Source organism: Lissotriton vulgaris, chromosome 11 (genome assembly GCF_964263255.1).
Source record: "Lissotriton vulgaris chromosome 11, aLisVul1.2, whole genome shotgun sequence".
NCBI lineage: Eukaryota > Metazoa > Chordata > Amphibia > Caudata > Salamandridae > Lissotriton > Lissotriton vulgaris.
Window position 1 is genome coordinate 978,033,391 of NC_141699.1, and position 22,576 is coordinate 978,055,966.

Consider the following 22,576-nt stretch of genomic DNA (forward strand, 5'->3'; position numbering starts at 1 on the left):
CGGGTGATGAATTTAATTAGCATTGGTAAATCAGATGGCTTGGCTGAATGAGCGTAAGCAGTCAAACTTCATGTAGGCATGCCTGTGTTTCCATTAAGGAGCACATTAAAGCCAGACATTTATCTTTGAAAAAGCAATATATAGCCTAATGCTGAGATCTATACCCATTGTTAAAGTCCCCAAGCCAGAGTTATAGACCCGAGATACAGGTAAGTTGCCTATAACGAGGTAGAGGGCCTTTAACAACAGGTTTAGCCAGAGAAACAAGAGCTACAAGACTATTACAACAAGGTTAGAACTGAGGATAGAATACTCTAAATTTAAAACAGATGAAGCGTAAGACAAACATTTAAATATTTGAGACTATTGCCAATGCAAGTTATTACTGGCCACGAGCCACACAATTGTCTTCAATGGAGCTCTCAACATTCTAATATCATTTGAAAACTTTGAAGAAGAAAATCTGTGCTTTTTTACAGGATTGTGCATTAGTATACCTTTTGCATGCTTCTTAATTTTCACCCACCAAGATTGTCATTAATGTTAAACTTACAAAATGGCATTATTTAACAAGACTAGTACAACTTGACAGTGAGATGAGTAAAAATAAAAGGGAAAAAAATGGTAGTAACCTGTGAACACACGCTCACAGACAGGCTGCATACGTGATTGACCTATGGTTATGAACTCGGCTGACATTATTTAAGAGTTAATAGAGTCATAGTCATAGTCATAATTTCTTGTGTAGCGCACATTTCACAATAGTCTGAAGGCGCTTACCAACAAACGACAACCAAGTATAAAAGGGGGAAAAGGAGAGGAGATTAATTGGGGTCACACAATGATTTGTGCAGCAGGAATACATGTCCATATTTTTCTCAGTTAATGTATTAAATTAGTAAATTAAGTGTCAACTCTCCTACTAACCACCTCATCACCTATAAAAAAAAATGGAAAAAAGAGGAACAAATGTGGCGGGATAGCAAAGGAGCTCTCATTACACATCTGCTTCCGATTCTGTGTCATGGAAGTGAAAGCGGGACAAAAACGAAGGCTCCCTGGCTATTGACTTTCTTTTGTGACAGAAAATAGGCAAAACAAAATGAAGGCTACCTTGATAACTAAACTTCATTGTGTTTGGTGGTATAGCAAGGAAGCCTCATTTTCAGTTCTGTTCCGATTTCTCTGTGAAACAAGTATCGAATGGAAATCTAGTCCCACACTTGTCTAACATATAAAGAAAAACAAGACATTTAGGCAGCCATTTTTTATGTGAAATAATGTTCATGCGACAAAAGGTATTACAGCTCACAGTGCTTTTGATATGAAAAGCATTTTCTGTCACAAGTTGGTTTTGAACCCTTTTTTTGCTGCAGTGGCACCTCTAGTTACTTAGTGTAAAGTGTTTACTAGAGGGCTTCAGGAGGATTAAATATAGCAAAAAATCTTGTAAAGAAACAAAAAACATTCACCAAGCCAATAGTTAAAGCTTTTGAATAAGTGAAAAGCGTTTTATCTTCGCGAAATATTTTTAGTATTGACCCATAGGTACTTTACATAAAGTACCTTTGGAGGCATAACCTCTCTACCTTGACAAATGTGTGAGGAATTATGCACTGGTTCACCATAAGAACATGGGTATTGGGAGGGTGAATATAGAATTAAGAAGAAATAGTTTAAACATTTTGGACAATATTACGTTGGATCATAAATGAGTGTCAGAAATGTATGAATTAAGGGTCATAGGGCCACACTATCTCAGGAATAGGCTTAGCTTGGACCATCATGACTGAGCCCTGAGATCTCATCTGCAACTTCTTCGCATTCAGAGGTATGCCAAAGCTCGATGAGGTGGCAGATCTTTCTCGGTACAGAGAGCTAAGTTCTGGAACGCACTGCCCACCTACCTATGCTTGGCCGAGACAGATTTGGAATTCAGGAAGGGCTTAAAAACTTGGCTCTTCAGTCAGGCATAGATTAAGTTGGTCAGTCCATTTTTCAGTCTCACTTTAGCGCCAGGTCACCTCAGCTGAGGCAGCTGCACACTGTACAAATGGCTTCGATTGATATGAATAACTGGTGTATAAGTGCTGAGCTGTCCCCTTTCTAAGGCAGCCTACCTAGCACAATCACATAGACTAGAGGTTATATTTGGCTGTGTGAGGGCTATTTTAACCCTAGTAAGCTTATTTCTAAATACTTTTTTGTTTTAGTTTTTTGCATTTAGCTGTATAGAACATTGGCCGCTTATTTATTTTAAAGCTGCTCATATGACAGATCACAATACCATTAATCTTTTTTGACTCATGTATGTGTACAGAAACTCTCCTATGACCTTTCCTAAGATATACACCATCTGTCTACACTGCTAAAGAGCTATCTATAGAGGCACACACATAGATATACCCAGACACCAGACAAATCCTCAAAAGAGTACAAACAGCTAGCAAAAAGCACACAAAACAGGAAAACTAGGATGGATCAAGTCATTTGAATTGGAAGGTAGTGGAACACAGCACCCCTTTCCGCATAACAACAAACACAAATGCTGGAAGAAACATATACAGAAAGCAGATGCCAAGAGTACATTTGTGCTACATGAATGGTACAATAAAGTCGTTGTTGATTTAATAAGCATCAAAACAGGGTCAATGTGCCATGCTTCAACTAATGTACATATTGGCAACATCGACTGCAATGGATGAATTTTGTTGTAGTAGAACATCTGAAGAGTAATGCCACATTCCTGTGCCAGCTCTTTAGGTGAGATGCACTCCATTTATGCAGTGGTCCAAATTTGAGCAACCTCCATTCATGGGTTAAGAGTGGTTTTAACCACATCGCTGCTTGAGATATTCCTCTGCTGTGCTGAGCTCAGCTCGTCATGAGCACAGGAGCACTGTACTGCATGACGAGCTGAGCTCGTCATGAGCATGGAAGGGGTTAAAGCTGTGACTGCTCCCTTTAATCAGAGTCTATTTGCTTCAGATTCAGGACACGCTCTTAAAGCAACATTAGCTTCTTAATTCTGCACTGTCTGAGCAAAGTGAGCAGTATTTAAACAGGAATTACTGAGTTTATAACCAGTGTGTAATTTTAATAGCGTGCTTTCGAGTAATGAGCATTATCTGCGAGTAAAGTCCCATTTCAGGATTGTGTGCTCATTCCAATGAGACCATCCTTATATCATTATTTCCCCTTATTGAGAAGGATTAATAGTACAGTGACTTGCGTTCTTTCCCAGGAGAGTATGCTCCTTTGAGCAACGTAATTTATTCGTTAGTGATTTCCTAGGCAAACCTGCTGCTTTAAGTAGTATTGTATGTAAATATTGCTTAAATATCGTTACACTGGGTGTAGATATTCTTTCATTAACTCCATAGGTAAGATATCTTTTTAAAGGATATTTAGGACACGAACATTTTAGCTTACGATACTCTGACAACTATATTTTGGAGTTTGGAATAGAGTACTGAATGCTCCATGCCAATATCTGGCTATACTGAACTATTCCTCATGAGAATTCAAGTAACATTAGGATGCCCCACTAACACACCATGATGAGTTGCCTTTAGCCTCTAAGCCAAAACATACTGAGACAGATATTTCAGCTCATAACGGACACCGATCCCCTCCTTCATATCAATGATTCTGACAACCATCATGGGAATGCAAGAGTTAGCAGAGTATATATCCCACTATTACTATGCATAATAAAAGCGTATAGGACTTTTATACAAATTCACTCATTTAAAAAAAATTTGGGGAAGCAATTTATAGTAACAGCTTTGTTTCTTACTCATTTTGAAATTGTTAATTGTATTTATTATTTGCATATTTTCTTTTAAAGCCATCTGGATTGGATTGCGTTCTTGTCAATTTGCTTACTATGCCTATCTATCAGAAATTCTGAAAATGAAGCTTCTGTGCAAACTTCATGCAGATGGTACCTAAAAACATTGTATAATAGACACTAGAGGGGACAGTTGTGTACAACATCCAAAATAGAGCAGAAAGAGTGAATGGGAGGAAAGGTTTGCTAGGTATGATCAGATGGAGAACATGAGGGGCTTCCTCTAAAATCAATCAAATTAGTGTCTACAATCACCTCAATTAGCCACTTCACTCTTATGTCTCTATGCAGCCTATCACTACTTCATCAAAAGATGCAAAATGGTTTCACCCTGACTTCCCTAAACTTTTCAAGGCAAATTCCAGTCCAGGCCTTCTCAGCCTTCACAATGGCAGCAAAATAACAAAGAAATGTAAAAACTCTTACTGTGCACAAATACATATTATGAGACTCACTAGACCTTGCTTGGTGACAAATCACTCTTCCCTTTTAATGTCTTATCCTTTCTCAGGATAAATAATAATTCACAATAAAACATGGAAACTAAAGCTGGGAAGAGATTGTTTGTATATACAGAGAGAGGAATTGTCCTGCATGAAATTGCCTGACTGGACATTTTTAGGTTTCGCCTGCACAGCACTTTCGCTGTGCTTGCGAAATCTATTATATTTAATATAAATCTTAAAAGTGGCTTCCATCCCGCCCTTATTTTCCATTGTTTGGTGTGCTTGCCACTCACTTTTCCATTGCTTCTATTGGCTTCAGAATACGATTCCCTGTTCCTCCATGTGTGTTTCTCTTATCAGTGTCCCTCAGCCCAAGTACTGTTTTCATCCGCTTTTTTTAAATTCTTTTTTATAGGCATTGCCTGCACAGCCCTAATCTCTCATGGCTGCATGCATTTCAACCATGCTTGTTCTGTTTGTGCTCCCTATCCCTCTCTTCTAACTGTTGTTTCACACAATCCCTTGAATTTGTATATTTCTTGCATAGCCCATTCTTTTTTTTAAATTAATTTAATTTCAGTAATTTGAGATAGTGCGAACTCTTGGAACACTTTATAAGTGCACCAGTTGCATCACAATAGGACATATTCCCAGGCACAGAGACATTAACTAATTTGCCAAAAATTACGAGATTTTGAGCCTCCTGCTGAGACTCGAACCTGGTTCCCCAGCTTCAAGATCATCCGCTCTAGTCCTTACACCACTTTGTCTCACCTCTCCGTGGACATTGAGCTCACCATATAAGATGGCTTCACTCCTTTGGATCACACAATTAAAAAGCATTTCAATTATGCGTTCCAAAGCATCCCCGGCCACCTTGTTCGTTGCTCTCTCTCTCTCCACGCTTCTATAGAAGTGCTCTTTCCACAAACACAGCCCCGCCCTCCTCTCTCAACTTATTTATTACATTAAGCTACACTCGTGCTGCCACGCGGTCAACAACCTGTTACCCAGAAAAATATGAATAAATAAATATGCCCAGTCTCCATAGCAACAGTAGCCTGTTGCAGTCATGCAATCTTTGCGGCCTGGGCGCAGCTATTTACAGCCCCAAAAATATACTTTCCTCATAAAGCAAAGGTGAGATTAAAGTTGTGATGTGCTGCTTTATGTATCTTCAAGGGAAGGAACCACTCTAAGGTAAATACCTTTTAAGACATGACCCAAATAAGAAAAGCCTGCAGTGTCTTAATATGCAGCCCTCAAAGACAATACAAATCATGTTGATTATAAATGCAATATACATTACTATATTTTACTCTTATTTCATGTTCCGAAAATCAGGATCATTAAAGAGGAACCTAACCTTCGGGCGCACTTTATCTTTCCATTCGGTTTGATATATAATGAAGTTGAAAGGCAACTGTTGCCTTTGTCGGGTGAATATTCACTTTCTAACCCCATTTTACAACTCTGATTTTTTAAAAGCTTGTTTAATCTTCCTTAATGTTTAGTAAACAGTGCCAAGACACTGTCTTTTGCCTGAAGGTAGCAGCGCGCTGCAAGACCAGGCAGCATTTAAAACTGTTTCATTTCTTCTCTCATTGCCAATAGGTTTGGACAAGGAAAGGGAACAGGAATGTGGCAGACCACGGGTCATTTAAACATGGAGGAGAGAAACACTGTGCAAAGTTAACTTACCTGGAAGCGGTTCATTCTGTGGACAATGCAAAGTGTGTAGTCACACTATTATGTGTACCTAGAACAATTGAAATGTTGTGCTTTGGCTTTGCAGAGTTGTCTGCCTACTTATGAATGTTCCACCTTTGCCACATATGATTAAACTGCCTTGGGGTTCCTATTCCTTTAAAAAGGCGCTATGGCGCAGTCAGTGCTGGCAGCATCATAGCGCTTTTTTGTGTTAACTTCAAGCCATGTTACGCAGCAACTCAACTGCTGTGCAACATGTAAAAAAACATTAACAATACCAATAGATTTTGAATAGGAGAAATCTATTGGCTTTGCCAATATTTGTTATCATTTAGTTTCTTCCACTTAACAATAGTCTTTTATCAACAATCAGACTATAATACATAATTTCTGTTGTTTGCCCTTGTGTTACACCTTTAATCAATCGTTCAGAAAATTGGCATTTTAGGAGAGTTCAATCTATGTGTGGACATAGATGAAAAGAAAACAATCTTAGAAGTTGTTGAAACATATGCACTTTGATCTTCACCCAAGCATGTATTGGTCCCATTCATGCTGAAGGTCACCCGCTGTTCACACACAACAGTGATACCAATTGCTTGATACCGCATCCTAAATCTGGACTGAAAACTCTTGGCCTACCCTCCTCCCGATCATCTGCTTCTACTGACCTTTTCTTGGTCCCAATCCTCTAAAGTATCCAGTGGCAATCAGAAAACGGATTGATTTAGGAATGGGTATGTTGGACATGGCATATAAAGCAACAAGCACTCCTAACTTGTTGAATGCCCTCTACCACAAAATTTCAAACAAATTAAATGAGTTAGTATCTTGGTGGCTTGGTTCACCAATCCAAGGTTAGAATCTACTAACAAACTGTATAATTAAAAATTAGATGAAAATAAAATATGTGCAGAAAAGTGTAACGTACATTGTATTCTTCACTGTCAGAAACTAACAAGGTCAAATGTGCGAAGCACAGGTTGGAAAGCCAAAAGGCAATAAAATGGGCCTTAAAGGCATACTTCTCCAAAAACAAGGTTATGCCCCCCAAAAGAAATAAAACATATTTTCAGTATCTTCCATAAATTGTCTTATCTGGAAGTGTTGCAAAATATCTCCTGCATGTCTCAGCAAAACTGTGAAGTCCCTCTGAAATATTTGAAACCCAAGACCGAACCACACAAGATCCATTTGCAAGTAGGCAAAAACACTTGCCTTCTATGGCACTATTTCACTCACCTCTTTCAATATTTGGAACTGTCAACCCTTTGACAATAGAGGAAGTTTCAAGGCTTGCACTGAACCATTCAATAATCTTATTACGCTTGAAGGTACCAAGAACAGATCCTGAGTTTATGTCTGTACCGGTTACATTCAAACCTCATTTATGTAAAATAAAGTAGCCAGAAAACTGCCAAAACACTATTAAATAAATAACATCCCGCATGACTTTCAATCAGGTTTCCGATCTCTAGGAAGGACATACTAAGCTCCACCCCACATCAGAGATCCACTCATTAACCTTGAGGAAAGCCAACAAACTGTATGGCCATCGCTTGATCTTTCCTGTGATTTAGTTAACTACATCATTTTGTTCAAGAAACAGAAGGGATTGGATGGGATGGAGTGCCTGGACTGCCTGATACTGGATTTGTTCTTTCCTTCAGAATTAAGGCCAACAAGTATAACATCTCAGAAAGTGCTATGTGGGGTCCCTTATTTGTCTCCACTCTCACTGCTCATCTTCAACATCTATATTCGCTGTATCACAAGTACTTCATCAGCACCAAATGCACTTTTGATTGTCGGAGGACCCTGACCTGATTCAACACCCCTACGAATGGCCTATCACTCTCACAGCAAGTGTGATATCTAGGAGTCATTTCGGAGTCAACGCTTGCCTTCGACTCTCAAAATAAATGCGGTTGTCAAGGGTGTCAACCTTTCTCACTCTTACAGAAAATCCTCACATTACTCCTGACCAGCCATCAAATAGAACTTACAAAAAAATTGTGCTAGAGCACTCGGCGTATTGTAATGTGACCTTCATTGGCTGCTAATTAGCTCTTTGCCAGGGAATAAACATCACTGGCCCCCTGGGTATATGTATGCATTTACACACAACTGTAGATGCTTAACTGGCTTGTAGTAGAAAGAAAAAAGCAAATTCAACATTATTTGCAAAGTGCACAAAGCTTAAGGGAGCAAAAGCCAGGCTTATCTCCAATACTCAGTTTCACACTTCACCTCAACAAGGAACCTAACATCATAATAAAACCATCCAATTACGGAGATCCTTTAAAAGACTCAAACATAGTGGTAGATCCTGGAGGGAATACGGCCTGAAAACCTGGGATCACATTAGTCCAAATCTTTGCACCTATTCAAATTTCCTACAGTCAGAACATCTCTTGAAAACTGTTCAAACACATTTTCTGCTTGATATCTCCCTTGGCAAGAACAGTTATGGAAGAATGGCAGTTCTTAGAGCAGAACTGAAAATCAGATGGACTCTACCGTCCATATTTCCTTTCATTCCATTTAATCTGTTTATTTTTCCCTTTCCTTAGAGCGCTCAAGTGACAACAATGACATTAAGTGATATACAAAACTCCTGATTAAAAGAAAATTCATAAATAAATAATGGACAAGCCCTTCACCCCCTTGGTGAGTTCTTGCATCTATCTGCCTGCCTCATGAAGAGTCGATGACATGTCAAATAGAACACCACAATGATCATTCAATGTGACAATAAATAAAGCAAATAATTACCGGAATCAAGTTTTCATATTGCAAAAGTAAAATCATGCAAACAATCCTTTGTATTCTACTTTTTGAGAATATTAGACAGAATTGCTCTGCATATGAGAATGTTCACATCTTTCTTGAAATAGGAGCACATTTGTTTCATTGCTGCTAAACAATATCCTTCCAGTGCCCACCCACTGCCTTGAAGTACCTAAATAATCTTGCATGGCCCAGGAAGAAACCCCCCTCTTACCACACCTTGGATGTGTACAAACATCTGCATCATTATACAACACCCTCCCATCTCTCAGATCTCATTTGTACCTCACTGACTTATGCTCCGATTTGCCCTCAACTAATACCCAATAGATTATGAGAATCAAATACTTATTCTTAAATTTTCATGTACCTCCATTAGCTATGAAGCCACTTACGATGGATAATTTTAAGCTCAAAATGAGGGTTTTAATTCCTCGGGACAGAGGCCTGCTATCGCCAGCTCGCCAACATGCCTAACAGCCTATGACTGACCCAGAGGCATTCACATCCCCACCTCCTCCATACTAATTTCTTTATGCTCTAGAGCAGTGGCGCTCTAATATGGGACCTACTGGGACGTGATCTTCCAAGAAATGTGCTCTGCTCAAACAAGACGTTTCTGTATTTCTTACTGCTCTAGTGTTTTTAGAGCAAGGTACGGTACTGTGTATATCTTTGTGAAGGATTTCTCGTTCCTCTTCATGGACAAGACACTTAACTTAGTATGCTAAAGTACTCTAATACGTGCCTTCTTTAAAGGAACATTTACTACAAAAGTGGTGTTGCATGAAAATGAGTGTAAGAGCTAAAAGGTTCATGTAACTCGGGGAGATGTTTGCTGGAAATATACATTGGACTGTGGCACTGAAGTGCTGAGAGGTATAGTTATTTTAAAGGGCATACAGGCAAGTGTGCAAGTGCTTAAGGGTGTCATTGTTATAAAGGTTGAAACCGAGTCTCACTCTGACCGTAAGGTCTATGTAAAGTCCCTAGGTTGCATATATGAAAGCCATTCACCCGGGATTTTACTACCTCTTTTGAGAGCAAGAGAGTGAGTCACTGAGTGTGTGTTTGCGTGTAACAAACACACACATGTTTGAATACTTTTTTGCAAGATGCAGTGCTATAAAATCCCACATTTCACACAGACCCGAAAATATATCACAGGCCCCAGTGACACAATGTAAATAATTCACAAGTCCTTGTGAAATATGGGTTTCATCATCATGACAGTCTAAACGGGCATACCTTTACAAGGGACTATTGTTCAAACAGCATTCTAATTCCAATCAGTGCCTACTGTTAACTGCGCCTTTCAAAGATCAGCTTCAACAAGATTTTTTTCTACACCCGAAATTTTTGTAAATCCATTAAAAGGGGATTCTTTAAATTTAAGTTTCTTAAGTACATAAATATGCATCGGATACTTTCTACAAACATTATATAACTCGGTATTTCATTTCATGTTTTCAAACAAAAAGATTATTCTGAACATATTTTAAAAAAACATCGTTTTCACATGTCGTCATGATGTTAAAGTGATATATGATTGCGATTTCGTAATACAAGCAGAAAGGTATACTACTGGAATATCGAGTTTTAAATTTTGTGCTACAAAAGTAACATAGCAAAAATATTGACGACCAACAGGTAAGTAAATGTAGACAAGTTTAGGATTACTATCTAACTCCATATTTAAATATATCTTTTCATAAATATATATATATATTTTTAAAGTACGTAGATGCATGGTTAAAAAAAATGGTATTTGTATATTTACTGAAATATACCTATCTCCACTATATTTTGGTTGTTTTTGCAATTATATTTTTTCGGTTGTCAATATTCCCACATACAGCTAATTAGATTTTTTTTTTAAAAATAGCATGTACATTGGGTAACACATATATATATATATATATACTTGCATACACACACACATAGATAGATAGATAGATAGATAGATAGATAGATAGATAGATAGATATACACTGAAATATGAGCTAATGCACTACACAAATTCACATTAAATGTAAGAAAATGAAGCCGCTTGGTGTTGCTGGTCTTTAGAGATTAATCAAATGATTTTTCAAAAGATTTCAATACAATTTTTTTTAAATCTGCAAACACATTCGGTTCAATTTGAAGAATTAACATTTAAATACATAACAGTAAAATTATACCGCAATACAACTATACTTATCTCATACAAGAAAACACAAAATCCCATATTACTATTTCCACGATTAAAAAGTTACCTTTTATGGTGTGTGTCAATGACAAAGATGGAACCTTAGGAAATAGCTCTGCCACAATTTGAAAAATCTAATGTCTCATTTATTACAATTTTGTGTACGTTTTGTGTTCTATATAATTGAAGTTAGCTGTTTTAAAACATGGCAAATCACTTCAACAACATGTTTATTTTTTGTCATGTTATACTTCTACTGCACTCTTTCATCCATCAAATTGACTGTTCAAAAATACCTTATCATTATCCCCTCTCAACACTCAACAAGGAAGCCCACCACAATATTCATAATTTAGGGATTCTCCATGTATCTCTGTTTTATTCGCACAATCTTCTTGTAAAATTAAAGTCATATTTACTTACTTTCAGGGAATCAAAGCAGGCAATTACTCGTCCATTTTCAACTTGGCAGCTTTTCGATGGGTGTGCAAATTTACATTCCAAGTCTGGTCTTGAGCAAGTTCCTCTTTGGAACTCCCTACACACTTCCAGTGTAAGCCACTTTGTGTCCCGCATTTGTGCGACACTAATAGCCATGTTTAGTTTTGGTAGGTAGTTCAAGGTGTATTAAAAATTAAAAGAAAGGAAACTCTTGTACTGTTATCGATGAAAGTTTCAGCTCAAAATAACTTTTGCTTTTTTTCCTACTTCAATAGTGCATGCAAAATCAGTTCATCAATTTCCATGGACACACCACCCAGGAGAACTAAAAGGAGTGGAAGTGTTACCTCAAACAGATTGTGTCCAAAATCCTGCAAGGGGGATTTCAAGAAGAACGTTAAAAAATATGGCCTGGGACTCGCCGTCCGCTTGCTGTAACCTAGTACCAGTGCCAACTCAGAGCTCAGAACACAAGCATGAAAACGTGGCAGACCCTTTGCTGGCACAGAATTTCCAAAGTGCTTTCAGTGAAATTATCTGAAAAGTAATCTTTATATAGCTGAATTGATAATTGGATTTGGTGATGCAATAGGCATTGATTAGTTTGGCAAAGACATACGCAGCAAAGTAGAGCAACAATCGAGAGCGGGCTTTTTTTTGCGTGATGGCTTCTTGTGTGATGGCTTCCCGGCAAAGGGTATCTTAAGTTTTCAACAAACTTCCCTTTTGCGATTTAAAGCAGCAAAAGGGACCTCTCAGGCTTTTTCCTGATTTAAGGTAGAAATTGGGGTTGTCTGGAAAAGAGGTTCAGCATGGATGTGCTGTCGTCGCAGTCTAGCTGGCAGCAAGCAAGGCAAAAGCAGAGACGGCTCTAGAAGCAGTTCCAAGCAGCAGAGACGTCAGGAAAGGCACTTCTTAGTACCAACCTGTAGGAAAAAAACAGATACGTACAATTTTACCAAGCAGCATTTCACTAATGTCCCACATTATTAAAGTCTTCCCAAGTTATCCAATACTACAGTGCGAAAATAAAGCTTGCTTTTTCTGGCAGACATACTTACACTGCAGCATAATGCAGCCAGCCATCGTAGTTTTATTTATTAAAAGAAAAGCCAGTTTCTCCTTGTGAAGCAATGCATGATAGAAAGACAACCAATCACAGATAGTGTTGCAGCAATATTCTGGGCAGAAAGCCAGTAGAGTAGGCTGTCTTATGAAAGGTCGCGCCTGTCAGGCGTTCATTACTATGCTATAAGCAGAGAAAATGTCCATTAGATGTGACTTATTCCTCTGCAAAAGGACGAGCATGTGGGTTTTGAAATTACCCGACATGCAGTTAGTGGATGGAACCATGTTAGTTTTTCAAACAGCCCCCAGGAGAAACACAAGCTTTGCAGAATCGCCAGAGAGAAAGCAAGCCTCTAAACTGCAGATCGCTTTCAAGCTGCCTTGGCTGTTGCTTAGCCAGCCCTGCCTTTGGCACGAGCTACACCCAGTCTCCTGCTGCTGCCCTCGCATGAACGTAAAAGGAAAAGGGGTGTTTACAAATGGAACGTTCTTCTGACCTATCCCAATTCACTTCCTTATTAACTATGAGTAAGTAGTTCAGCTCCTCTAGAGAAAGAGGCGATGGCGTGTACAGCTAAACTATTCCATTAAGGCTGCAGACACTTTGTCAATATATCACGGGCAGGCGAGATATGAACAAAAGAAGTCTTTATTCCGATTTTCTTTCTGTGAAAAGCGAAGGTTGTGCCCGGGAATGTAAGCACCAGTGTTGGAAGAATATCTGGCGGAAGGCAGCTTAACCTCTGGAGAGATTGATCGTCTCTCAGGGTCATTAAATATTAAGAAGGCAATTTTATTTGAGCAGCACGATGCATTTCTACGTGTCACCCTTCAGAGAGAAAGTGGTGGCATCAGCTGATGTCCGTCTGCTGCCAGCATCTTCTCTACATGACTAAACTTGCAAAATTTAGCTGCTTGCCAGAAACTTCCATCTTATATTTGAAAAAAGCAAAAACATCTTTAGTGCTTTATTTAGCAGATCGTCCGCAACAAAAAACTTAAAGATACATGGCCGTGAAAAGACACATTTCTCGAGTTCATGCTCTATAAAAGCTATATATATTTATAACAAAATAAAATAAAACACTTTTACGCGTACCTCAAAATGGCCGGTTTGGAGTAATTCTCCAAGAGGACCACAGTTTAAGTATATTTATTCTGACTGTCAGTTCCATCTGACCACTGTACATAAAATAAAAAAAGGTCTTTCGATTATAAATGTAATTAATTTATCTAATACAAAAGGGAACAATCTATCTGACATTAAAGTTGTATTCCAAACACAGACTTCAAACATGCTATTGCATGATTGTATACTACATACAGATGGCAATTACCATTAGATCACACAATGATTTTAAATATTGGGAAATGCGCAGCCGATGCAACTCTGCTCCCCCCCCCCCCATTACGAAATAATTCAAGTGTTTTAAAACCCCTTCCATGATCATGACAAGGTGAGCTCGTCATGAGGCACGGTTGAGCTGTGCTTATGACGAGTTGACCTTGTCATGAACAATGGGGATCATGGATCTGCAGCGCAGGAGGGGAAAACCTCCTAGCAGCCAAGGTTAACCGGACTGCAGGTTTATGGTTAAAACACAGGACAAAAGCAGGGGGGGGGGGGGGAGGGTGTTCCTGCAATAGAGTGAAATAGTTGATTGAGCCTGAGCTCCATCTCTCCAACACCGCATTTCCTCATTTAAAGTGGGCTAAGTCTCACATTGACTCCCAAAAAACACAAGTTTTGGGCACGGGATTATGTAGGGACTGAGGCTCAGGCCCCATGATTCTCCCTGAAGCCACTACTGCTTTGAAACACTGTGCCCTGTAGCAAGTGGCCAGGGCCGCTCCCATCTCGGTAGCAACGCGAGGCCCGTAATCAAGGACCAATCATAATCACCAGCAATGAACCAAGAGACACCACCTACTATTTCTACCACCTAACAGAAATGAAAGTGAGTGTTTGTGGCTATCAATTTTTTCGCAGTGGCGTGGTTTGCCTTAATGAGCACATGGCCTAGCATTAATTGGGAGAGGGTGTAACCCTGCTGTGATTCTCGCTCACTCATGAAATGAGTGCCGACACCGCTACCACCAAACAGCAAACTTCTTCAAATACTCAGTGCTTACCATCTGTCAGAGCTCCAACAATTACTTGGGTGGTCCACGCAATGCGAATCCCTCTCGCTGCCCGCTGTGAGACTTGCTCTGTGTCTGCGCCCCCCTGCGTCTGTGACTGCTCAAATTTGCCCACCTTTGCCTGACTGGCATTCTCCATAAAAGCCACTCAGAAATACCTGGATATTGGCAGATTGTGTGCTCCGGCAGCAAGGTGTGTTAGTTTGACCATTTACTGCCTTTGTGTGAGTAGTAAATGCTTAGCACTACCATCTGAGATACCAAACTGCTTGCCCAAACTACCACAAAAAAAGAGCACTTACAGTGTAATTTGTTCCTCTGTAATTCCTCTGCGGTATGCTTGGACTATTTACAGTGCACCTCTTTTTTGTTCAATACATAAAGAGCCAGCTTTCTACACCAGTCTTCCGCAGCACTCTCCATCACATGGGCTGGAGGACACATTTTCTTTGCCTTGGTGTGATTGGCTACCCTCTTTCTTTTACCTCCTGCTCTATTAACTGGCACAGGGCTCATATGGAATGAAGTCTGCAGGCTTCACTTGGGATACTTCTAGCTCTTCGGATAGCACTACTGTCAAGCACCGGTGCTCATGTGAGTGATTGGTGTTGAAGAAACTATTGGGCTTCCAAGCGCGATTGCCGAAGGTGGCTTGGAATCGCAGGAGGGGGTAGTGGGAGGGGGTGAAAAGGATAACCGGTGTTCCACCAAGTTGATTTCCTTGCTAATTAAACCCACCACTCTGTAGAAACCCATCCAGGGTGGAACTCTGTGGCCCACTTGTCTCAATGGCTGGAGCGCTCTGCTTCACCATGCTAGCTCGCATTGCGGGGACCCGCCAACTCTTTTAGGCTGGACCAGGCCCCTCCTGTGTCAAGGGAATGCTGGGGGACATATTCCCACCCCAGCAGGGCACAAGGAGGATTTGAGGGCATCAAGTGCAGCAATGCAGTCAGGGGGACAGCTGTCTTGACCCCGGCTTGGCTACGGTAGAAGAGGGTGAGCTAGTGGAGATTTCTTAAGTGGTGGAAGGGATTAGGGGGTTAGTGCCATTAGGGAAGTTATTTAATAACAAGGGGTGGTGATGGACAGAGTTTCTGAATTAAGCAGAATACTCTCACCCAGTCAAGAGATCAGGGCTAGATCCAACACCGTTTTTTAGCTCACTGCACCATCCCAGCTCAGAACCTGGCTATATGCAAATTAGTCCATTCCTGTCCCAGTGCATGATGGGAACAGGGCAAACCAAGCTACCAAGCCAATTCTTACACTGGGAAGGAAACAAGCTTTCGGGGACAGGTTTCTGGCATTTCCGCCGTCGTCGGCCCGGCTTGCTTGAATCCTGATGGTGCAATGAGCAAGGGACTCACATCTGAGTATACCCTTCCACGCTTAGAGTTCATCACCACCCCTTTTTCTGAATCGTTATTAGGGAAGTTATAGCAGACAGCGACCACAGGCACACAGACCACATGCCACATGCCATAGATCCCTTTGGGAATTGCATGTCCTGACGGCGCTGAAGAATTTCAAGACAATTTAGAACCGCCCAGGTGGCAACTCAAAGCTCAAGATCAAAATTCAAAGTCAGGTAGCCCTGGTCTCTAGTCACAAATTGCTGGTTACCGATTGCTAAATAAGGCTGTAGTTGCAGCAGTACATTAGCCACTTACCTCTGTCCCCTAACAGATTCAGGAAACCACCACCACCTCTCATAGACTGCAGGCTGCAAACCACAACCCTGCCGGACAAAGAAACTGGAGGATAATTCTGGAATTTTTCCTACTACCCATGGCAAAATGCTGGTGCTGACTTCATAATGCCCTAAAGACTCCAGGATCTGTAGTTGTCATCAGTTATTAACAGTTAGAACTTGATGTGTCGAACCCGGGCCAACCTCTGGCTCTGGGAGTTAGTGGGGCAGGTGGCAGGGAGGAAGACAAGAGAAGCGGAAAACAGTAACCTTGAGTTGCCTCTCCTTGACAGAGGGGCCCTCGCCATCACCCTGTCAGGCACAGCCCTCTGGCCACTATCCTGCAGAAAGCCTCTAACTCACTCGGCTTCCTGGGTGAGTTGAGTGCAGTAACAGTGGTAGGAGAGCAGTACAGAGCTGCGGCCTTAGAGGGCACGAAATAACCAAGATATGAGGAGGCCCGCAGTGATCAGGGAAGCAATCCCTCTGTGTCACAACACCCTCTCACCCCCTGTGGCTTTCAGCCTTGGTTCGCCTATGATAGTCCTACGACGTTCCCAGCGGGAAGCAAGGAGCCTGGCATGAAGCTTGATATGGAGGCGGAGATGCAAATTAAAGTGCAGGTGTTGAGCTGCTACTGCCCTGTGAACAGGCATGAGCACGGCAGCCTAGAGGAGGAGCTTATCAGATTATCTTCCTATTTTCATTCAAAGCCCTCCACTATTTGGTTAATAGACCCCTTTTCAAAAAGTCCAAAAGCTCATTCTGCCAGATGAAAAGCTGCAACAGCGTCTCGGTATGGTAACATTCTGTTAACATATATTTTTTTGGAAGCCTCCTGAACCTCTCATACTTTCATACTTTTACAGGATATTGTCTTGCTTCTGGCAACACAAGTTACTTTAGAATACTTAGTATGTACCCACAGATATCACACACAAATTAATTTTCAAGTAAAGCATTACAAAAACCTTTATATGGCTTTCCAACTTTGAACACAGCATTAGTTAAAAGACAACTCTATCTCATTAATTATACCCATTTTCCACTCTATTTCCCACAGTCCCCTGATGACTTGAATTGATGTCAGGTGCTGTTGACCGCTTGGGCCGCATTCCAGTCTGTTGTGTTCTTTACCTGACGTGACACTGTACATAGAGACAAGCCATAGGCAAATCAGACTTCGTCCTGCCTCAATAGGGCCAGCCCAGCCCAGCAGGAGCTGCCTGGACAGGCCCCAGACATATGGAAACACAAGCAATTCAGACTGTCTGACCTACTTAAGCCAGGTCAGTAATGTACAGTTTGTATCCTATGTCACGGTGAGCAATGTCTGTGCAATCCTCTCCTTGCACTATGGGGGTCTCAGAAACGGATCTCAGGGTGCTAGTGTTACCGTCTGGAGAATACCTACCCTTGCAGTTCTGGATATACTGTTCCTACTGGGTCAACAGCACATGGCGCTTCTCTGTCTATAGTGGCACAGTTGGTGAAAAACTATGGAATGGAATGTGACCCAAACGAATGGCTGCAGCAGAGATTTCTTGACATACTCCATCCATCACTTTTATGTAATTTGCCAAGCCGTTCATCAGAGGGTTTTTCCCAAGAAGCAGACAAATTAAGGTTTCAGTTCGATATCATTATGGCAGATTTTCTCTTATGAGTTGCTGTTGCATATTGCTCACAACGATAAAGGACAAACAAAGGTCCCGTTGATGCAGCATTATTACAAAGTCGGGAAAAGTGACCCAATAGCTATGGGCAGTCACCCATGGGAAGAACATTGTTTCTTTTTTTTTCAGTAATTTTTTTATTGAAAATAAAGAGCATATTTACATGGTACAGAATCTTTTGCTGATAACTTTTACCGTTCAAAAATCCTATGGGCGGCTTTCCATACATGCACAGATTCGTGTAAAATCCTCTAAAGTTTTGTGAAACTGCATGGAATTCAAATAATTACATTTTAATTATACTTTTTTGTTAAGGGATATGTGAAACACGAAGCTTCAAGCATTGACTGGGTAAGGGTTTATTTAGCCACTTATGGCATCACATAGACTACAACTAATTAACCAGAATTTTCCCTCCACATATCCAATTCCTCTTCCAGCAGCTTTCTCAGATTTTCCATTGCGTCATATATGCTACAATTTTAAGTCTGAAAACAGGAACATTTTCAAAGACAAAGAAAAATGTGGCCATTTTACACGATTTATAGTCAGGAGTAAATTGTCAGCCAAATCATTTGTTAAAGTAGACAGTTTGTGGACATATGGGTGTAACAACCATCCAAAAGAGGAGGTATTTGGCGGTAGTGGGTGTTGTTACCTGTTTCATGTGCCATTCATTCCCTTTTAAATTTCCTTTATTTAGCTCATAAATTCGTGCAAATGTACTGGCTCTCACCGAGTTATATGCATAGCACTGCAATATTAACATGTTTGTACAATATTGAGCATATAAACAAATATTTCTGTTAACTTGTTTTATACGAATTACTTTTACCCTTAATAAGTTACAAAAATATTTAAAAACAAGTTAATCATGCTGAACTATTCATTATTGCATTACTGAGTTAAAGAAAGAACAGACTTACTCTAGGCAGGTTAAATCATAATAGGTGTTGACTAAAACGAATTTTCTTAGTTGGTGACCTCAAAGAATAGGGCTCAACACAGCCTACTCAAGCGGTGTTCCCAACACTCTAGCATTCACTGTATACATGCATAGCTGTGTATATATGTGCAGTGGGTAATCAAACGTGTGCCTTTTTTGGATGTTACACACTAAAAGCCTCTTCTGCAGGTACCACTTGCAACTAGATAACTATAAGTTTACTTGCAGTCAATTTCTCAAATTTTAACCAAAGGGAAATGTTGTTTATTAAAATTACCAGTAAATGCAATGTTTTAAAACTACTGGCTGTCCTTTCTACAAATGTTTATTCAAAAACAATGCAATTAAAAAAATTTAAAAAAATAAACGTTTTCGTTTCATTTTTCCCCAGGGACCACTGCCTGCCCCTAAAAAAGTATTTCGCATATATTTGTTAAGGCGAAGGGGTCCCCTGGGAGACCCTTCCCATTTGCAAATGCATTACCACCTACTTGAAGTAGGTGGTAATTGCGAGTGTTTTGCGACTGCATTAGTACATTGTTTTGAGACTCGCTATTTGGAAGGGAATGCCCCTTCCAAATAGCAGGTCGCAAAACATATTTAGCGAGTCTCAAAAAAATTGTGACTCGCTAAATAGACTATGTACAAGACCCAATATGCTTTTGCATGCGCAAACGTGTTCGCAAAGCCGTTTGCGCATGCAAAAATGGGTCGTACATCTGGCCCTTAGGGTCTGAAAATATTGCAAATGTATATGGCTTGTATAAAAGGACAAATAACGTTGCTGGCGCTAAATTACTACTAGAACATGTAGTAGCACCCACAAGATCCATTGTCATGTTCATAATAAGCCTGCTTCTCTGTAAACTTAAGGATTCCTAATATTTTGTGCCCAGATACATGGATTCAGATGCTCACACATAATGTGAACTTAAACAGCACTCCATCTTCTTTTTTATTCTTTCAGTCTTCAAAGACAATTGTTATGCATACAAGGTATAGCAGCGACAGGTGGATTGTGTCTAAGTTTATAGCTAGAATTCTCTCTTTTAGATAATGACTATATAGAAGTAAGAGCAACTACAACTAATGTTCCTCTCTCCTAAAAGTAAACGTTCTGTTTACTTATGTACTATTTGTTGAGAATTTTTAATGTCAATTGAGTGTTGAGACTTCGAACCTATGTTTCAAGACCTTAGTTAGGGTTACTGCCAGAGTCTTGTCCAGGTTTCTGTTTATTGAACCTTATTAAAGTATGGAGTCCTCAACTTTCTTACACCATTGGGTTTCTCAGTTTTGATGTAGCCCAGTTTATCCTATTATTATTCTCACCAGTTAAAGGGGGAGAGAAAGGAAACTTTATGCAGGTCCAGTTTTAACTCTATAAACCAAAAAGCAATGATGTCTGCCGGCAACCCAAATGCATTAGTGTACCCATTACATATGTGAAGTGAGGCTCCCCATTTGAAATTCTGTGAACTGATATTAAGGTCAAAACTCATTTATACTGGTTATATTTCCAGGGTCTAACTTACAAGGTTGGCAAGCAGCCCGCCATCTGTTACGGTGGCAGAGATCATTACCCCGAGCGATGATATGTAGAGATCTCTGCTACCCCTGTAGTGATGGCTAAACCTTCAAAAGGGCTGCAGTCACACCATATTTATTGCAGCCACTCTGAAAACTTTTTTTGTTTTAAAAACAATCTCTCGTATCAAGAGTTTGTTTTTGAAAACAAAATACTAATGACATACCCTTGGAATGTCATGATGACTTTCAAAGTAGCATTCTTTTCAACAATTCAATTACATAAAATAGAGAACATTTCTATCACACACACACAAAGTTAGCAAGTGAAGCATTCCAAGAGGGAAAATGTGAACATACTCTTCATTTTTACAATCTATGAAACCTATGGACAACAAAGTACGAAAGAATTGTGTTGAGAAACAATTTCAACAAAATAGGAATGGGGCTACTGCATTACCTTGCCCCAAAATTTGTCTTCTAAGATACTTAAGATAAATGTGTATGATTAACAAATACAAGGAGTAGGTGCATTTTTAATGTCTACATGAGACTGTATCACCAGATCAGTATGGAGCTATTGTAGTGAAAAACACATTGTGCTGTTATGCCTGAGTGAAGAACCAGTGCAAGGAATAAAGCAGATACATTTCTTGCATTGAAAACATCGTTTTGATTTATTTATTTGGGCACTCTTTCATCAATTGTATCAATGATATCCTATGTTTCAAACAGAATCGTGCCTGCTCTTACGGTTACATTAACACCATCTTAATGTGTTGTGTTTTAAAAAAAAGAAATTAAAAAGAAACAAACAGGCTTCTGTAAGCTTGAAAACATAATTTAATCAGCAAATAAACTATGCCAAGGTTGAATCAACCTGTCACTGGGTGAAACATGTTTCAACAAATGAACCCAGTTTCACAAATGTTATGTGCACTGTGTCCTTTACAGTTTATCTAACAGACTCGTCTTCAATTAAATGGATTTGTGAACACAGGAGTATCATTTGACACACCTGCGTTTTGCTGTTGTATATTTTTAAGTTACAGTCATTAGCTGCTCATGACCTCACATATTACATCACTCATGACATGTTAAATTTCATACTAGATAACATCACTGGTGCCGTCTCAATGACTTGACGAATGACATCACTGCTGACATCATCCAATGATTGTGACAGTGTGCTATGGGCTGTAGGCTTATGGAATGGAAGTATTTCAACAAGCTATAGTTGTACTTCATTCTCCATCACCAAACAAATGATAATGGGTATAACCTTTAGCAAAATGCATGAGAAATGGCATGTATATCTCTAAACTCACCCACAAATGATGGATGTTGTTGCCATTCTTTTAATAGTATTCACCACTTTAATAAATAAAATGCTTCCATACACTTTAAGCCGGGGGTCATGCTCTTTTTTTACCTTTATAGCCTACACATTTGTGTTTGTTATCTATTCATCTTAATGGGATGACATTCCTAATCATCTCACCTGATCATCAATTCACAGTCAAAAGGTTGACAAATATGCATTATGCATAGATAAGGCACTGTTAGCAAGGCCATGTATACAACCATCTTATGTTTGGTAAAATACATTACGAACAGTATCTGAAAAGCATAAATGAGTCACTGTTACAACCACATTGTGAGTTACACAATCTATAAGTGGGTCAACTTTACATTGTGCCTTATTTAAAAACATGCAGTTGTTCAAAATCATCAGTCAAAATTTGGAAATATAGTTTCAATAACATCTGTTTATAGCAGTGTTTGGTATATATTTAACACGGGCACTTGCCCAAACATACACAGGTAAATACTCATTAGTGAACAGAAGATTTCACATTTCTCACAGATATTTTGAAACACTCTTTGTGTTCAGTCCACACCAACTTTAAAACATGACTCTGTAATCCACATCTTGAGTGCTCATCCTTTACCTTGTTTATGATGGAATACTCATTGCTTCCTTAACGTTAGTGGTAGGCAAACTATGCGCCCTACAACTTTCATAATGAAGAACTAGGCTTCGCTCCAGGCTCAACACTATTTCCACTCTATTTAAACAGTATTTCCTTGCT

At 39.7% G+C, this 22,576-nt stretch overlaps 1 protein-coding gene across 37 annotated transcripts in view; it reads right to left on the bottom strand.

The window, feature by feature from the left end:
• MBNL1 (muscleblind like splicing regulator 1) overlaps window positions 1-22,576 on the bottom strand; it is a 375,400-nt gene that overhangs the window by 312,268 nt on the left and 40,556 nt on the right. For 21 of the 37 annotated variants that reach the window (XM_086944188.1, XM_086944179.1, XM_086944185.1 and 18 more), the window contains exon 2: window positions 11,414-12,357. The exons of 13 other annotated variants lie outside the window; for them this stretch is intronic. In XM_086944188.1, coding sequence (XP_086800314.1) covers window positions 11,414-11,587 — 174 coding nt within the window. In that variant the 5' untranslated portion in view covers window positions 11,588-12,357. Of the gene's footprint in view, window positions 1-11,413; window positions 12,358-12,492; window positions 12,910-22,576 lie in introns of those variants that run through there. 3 more of the 37 variants (XM_086944165.1, XM_086944169.1, XM_086944161.1) reach the window with 1 other exon arrangement.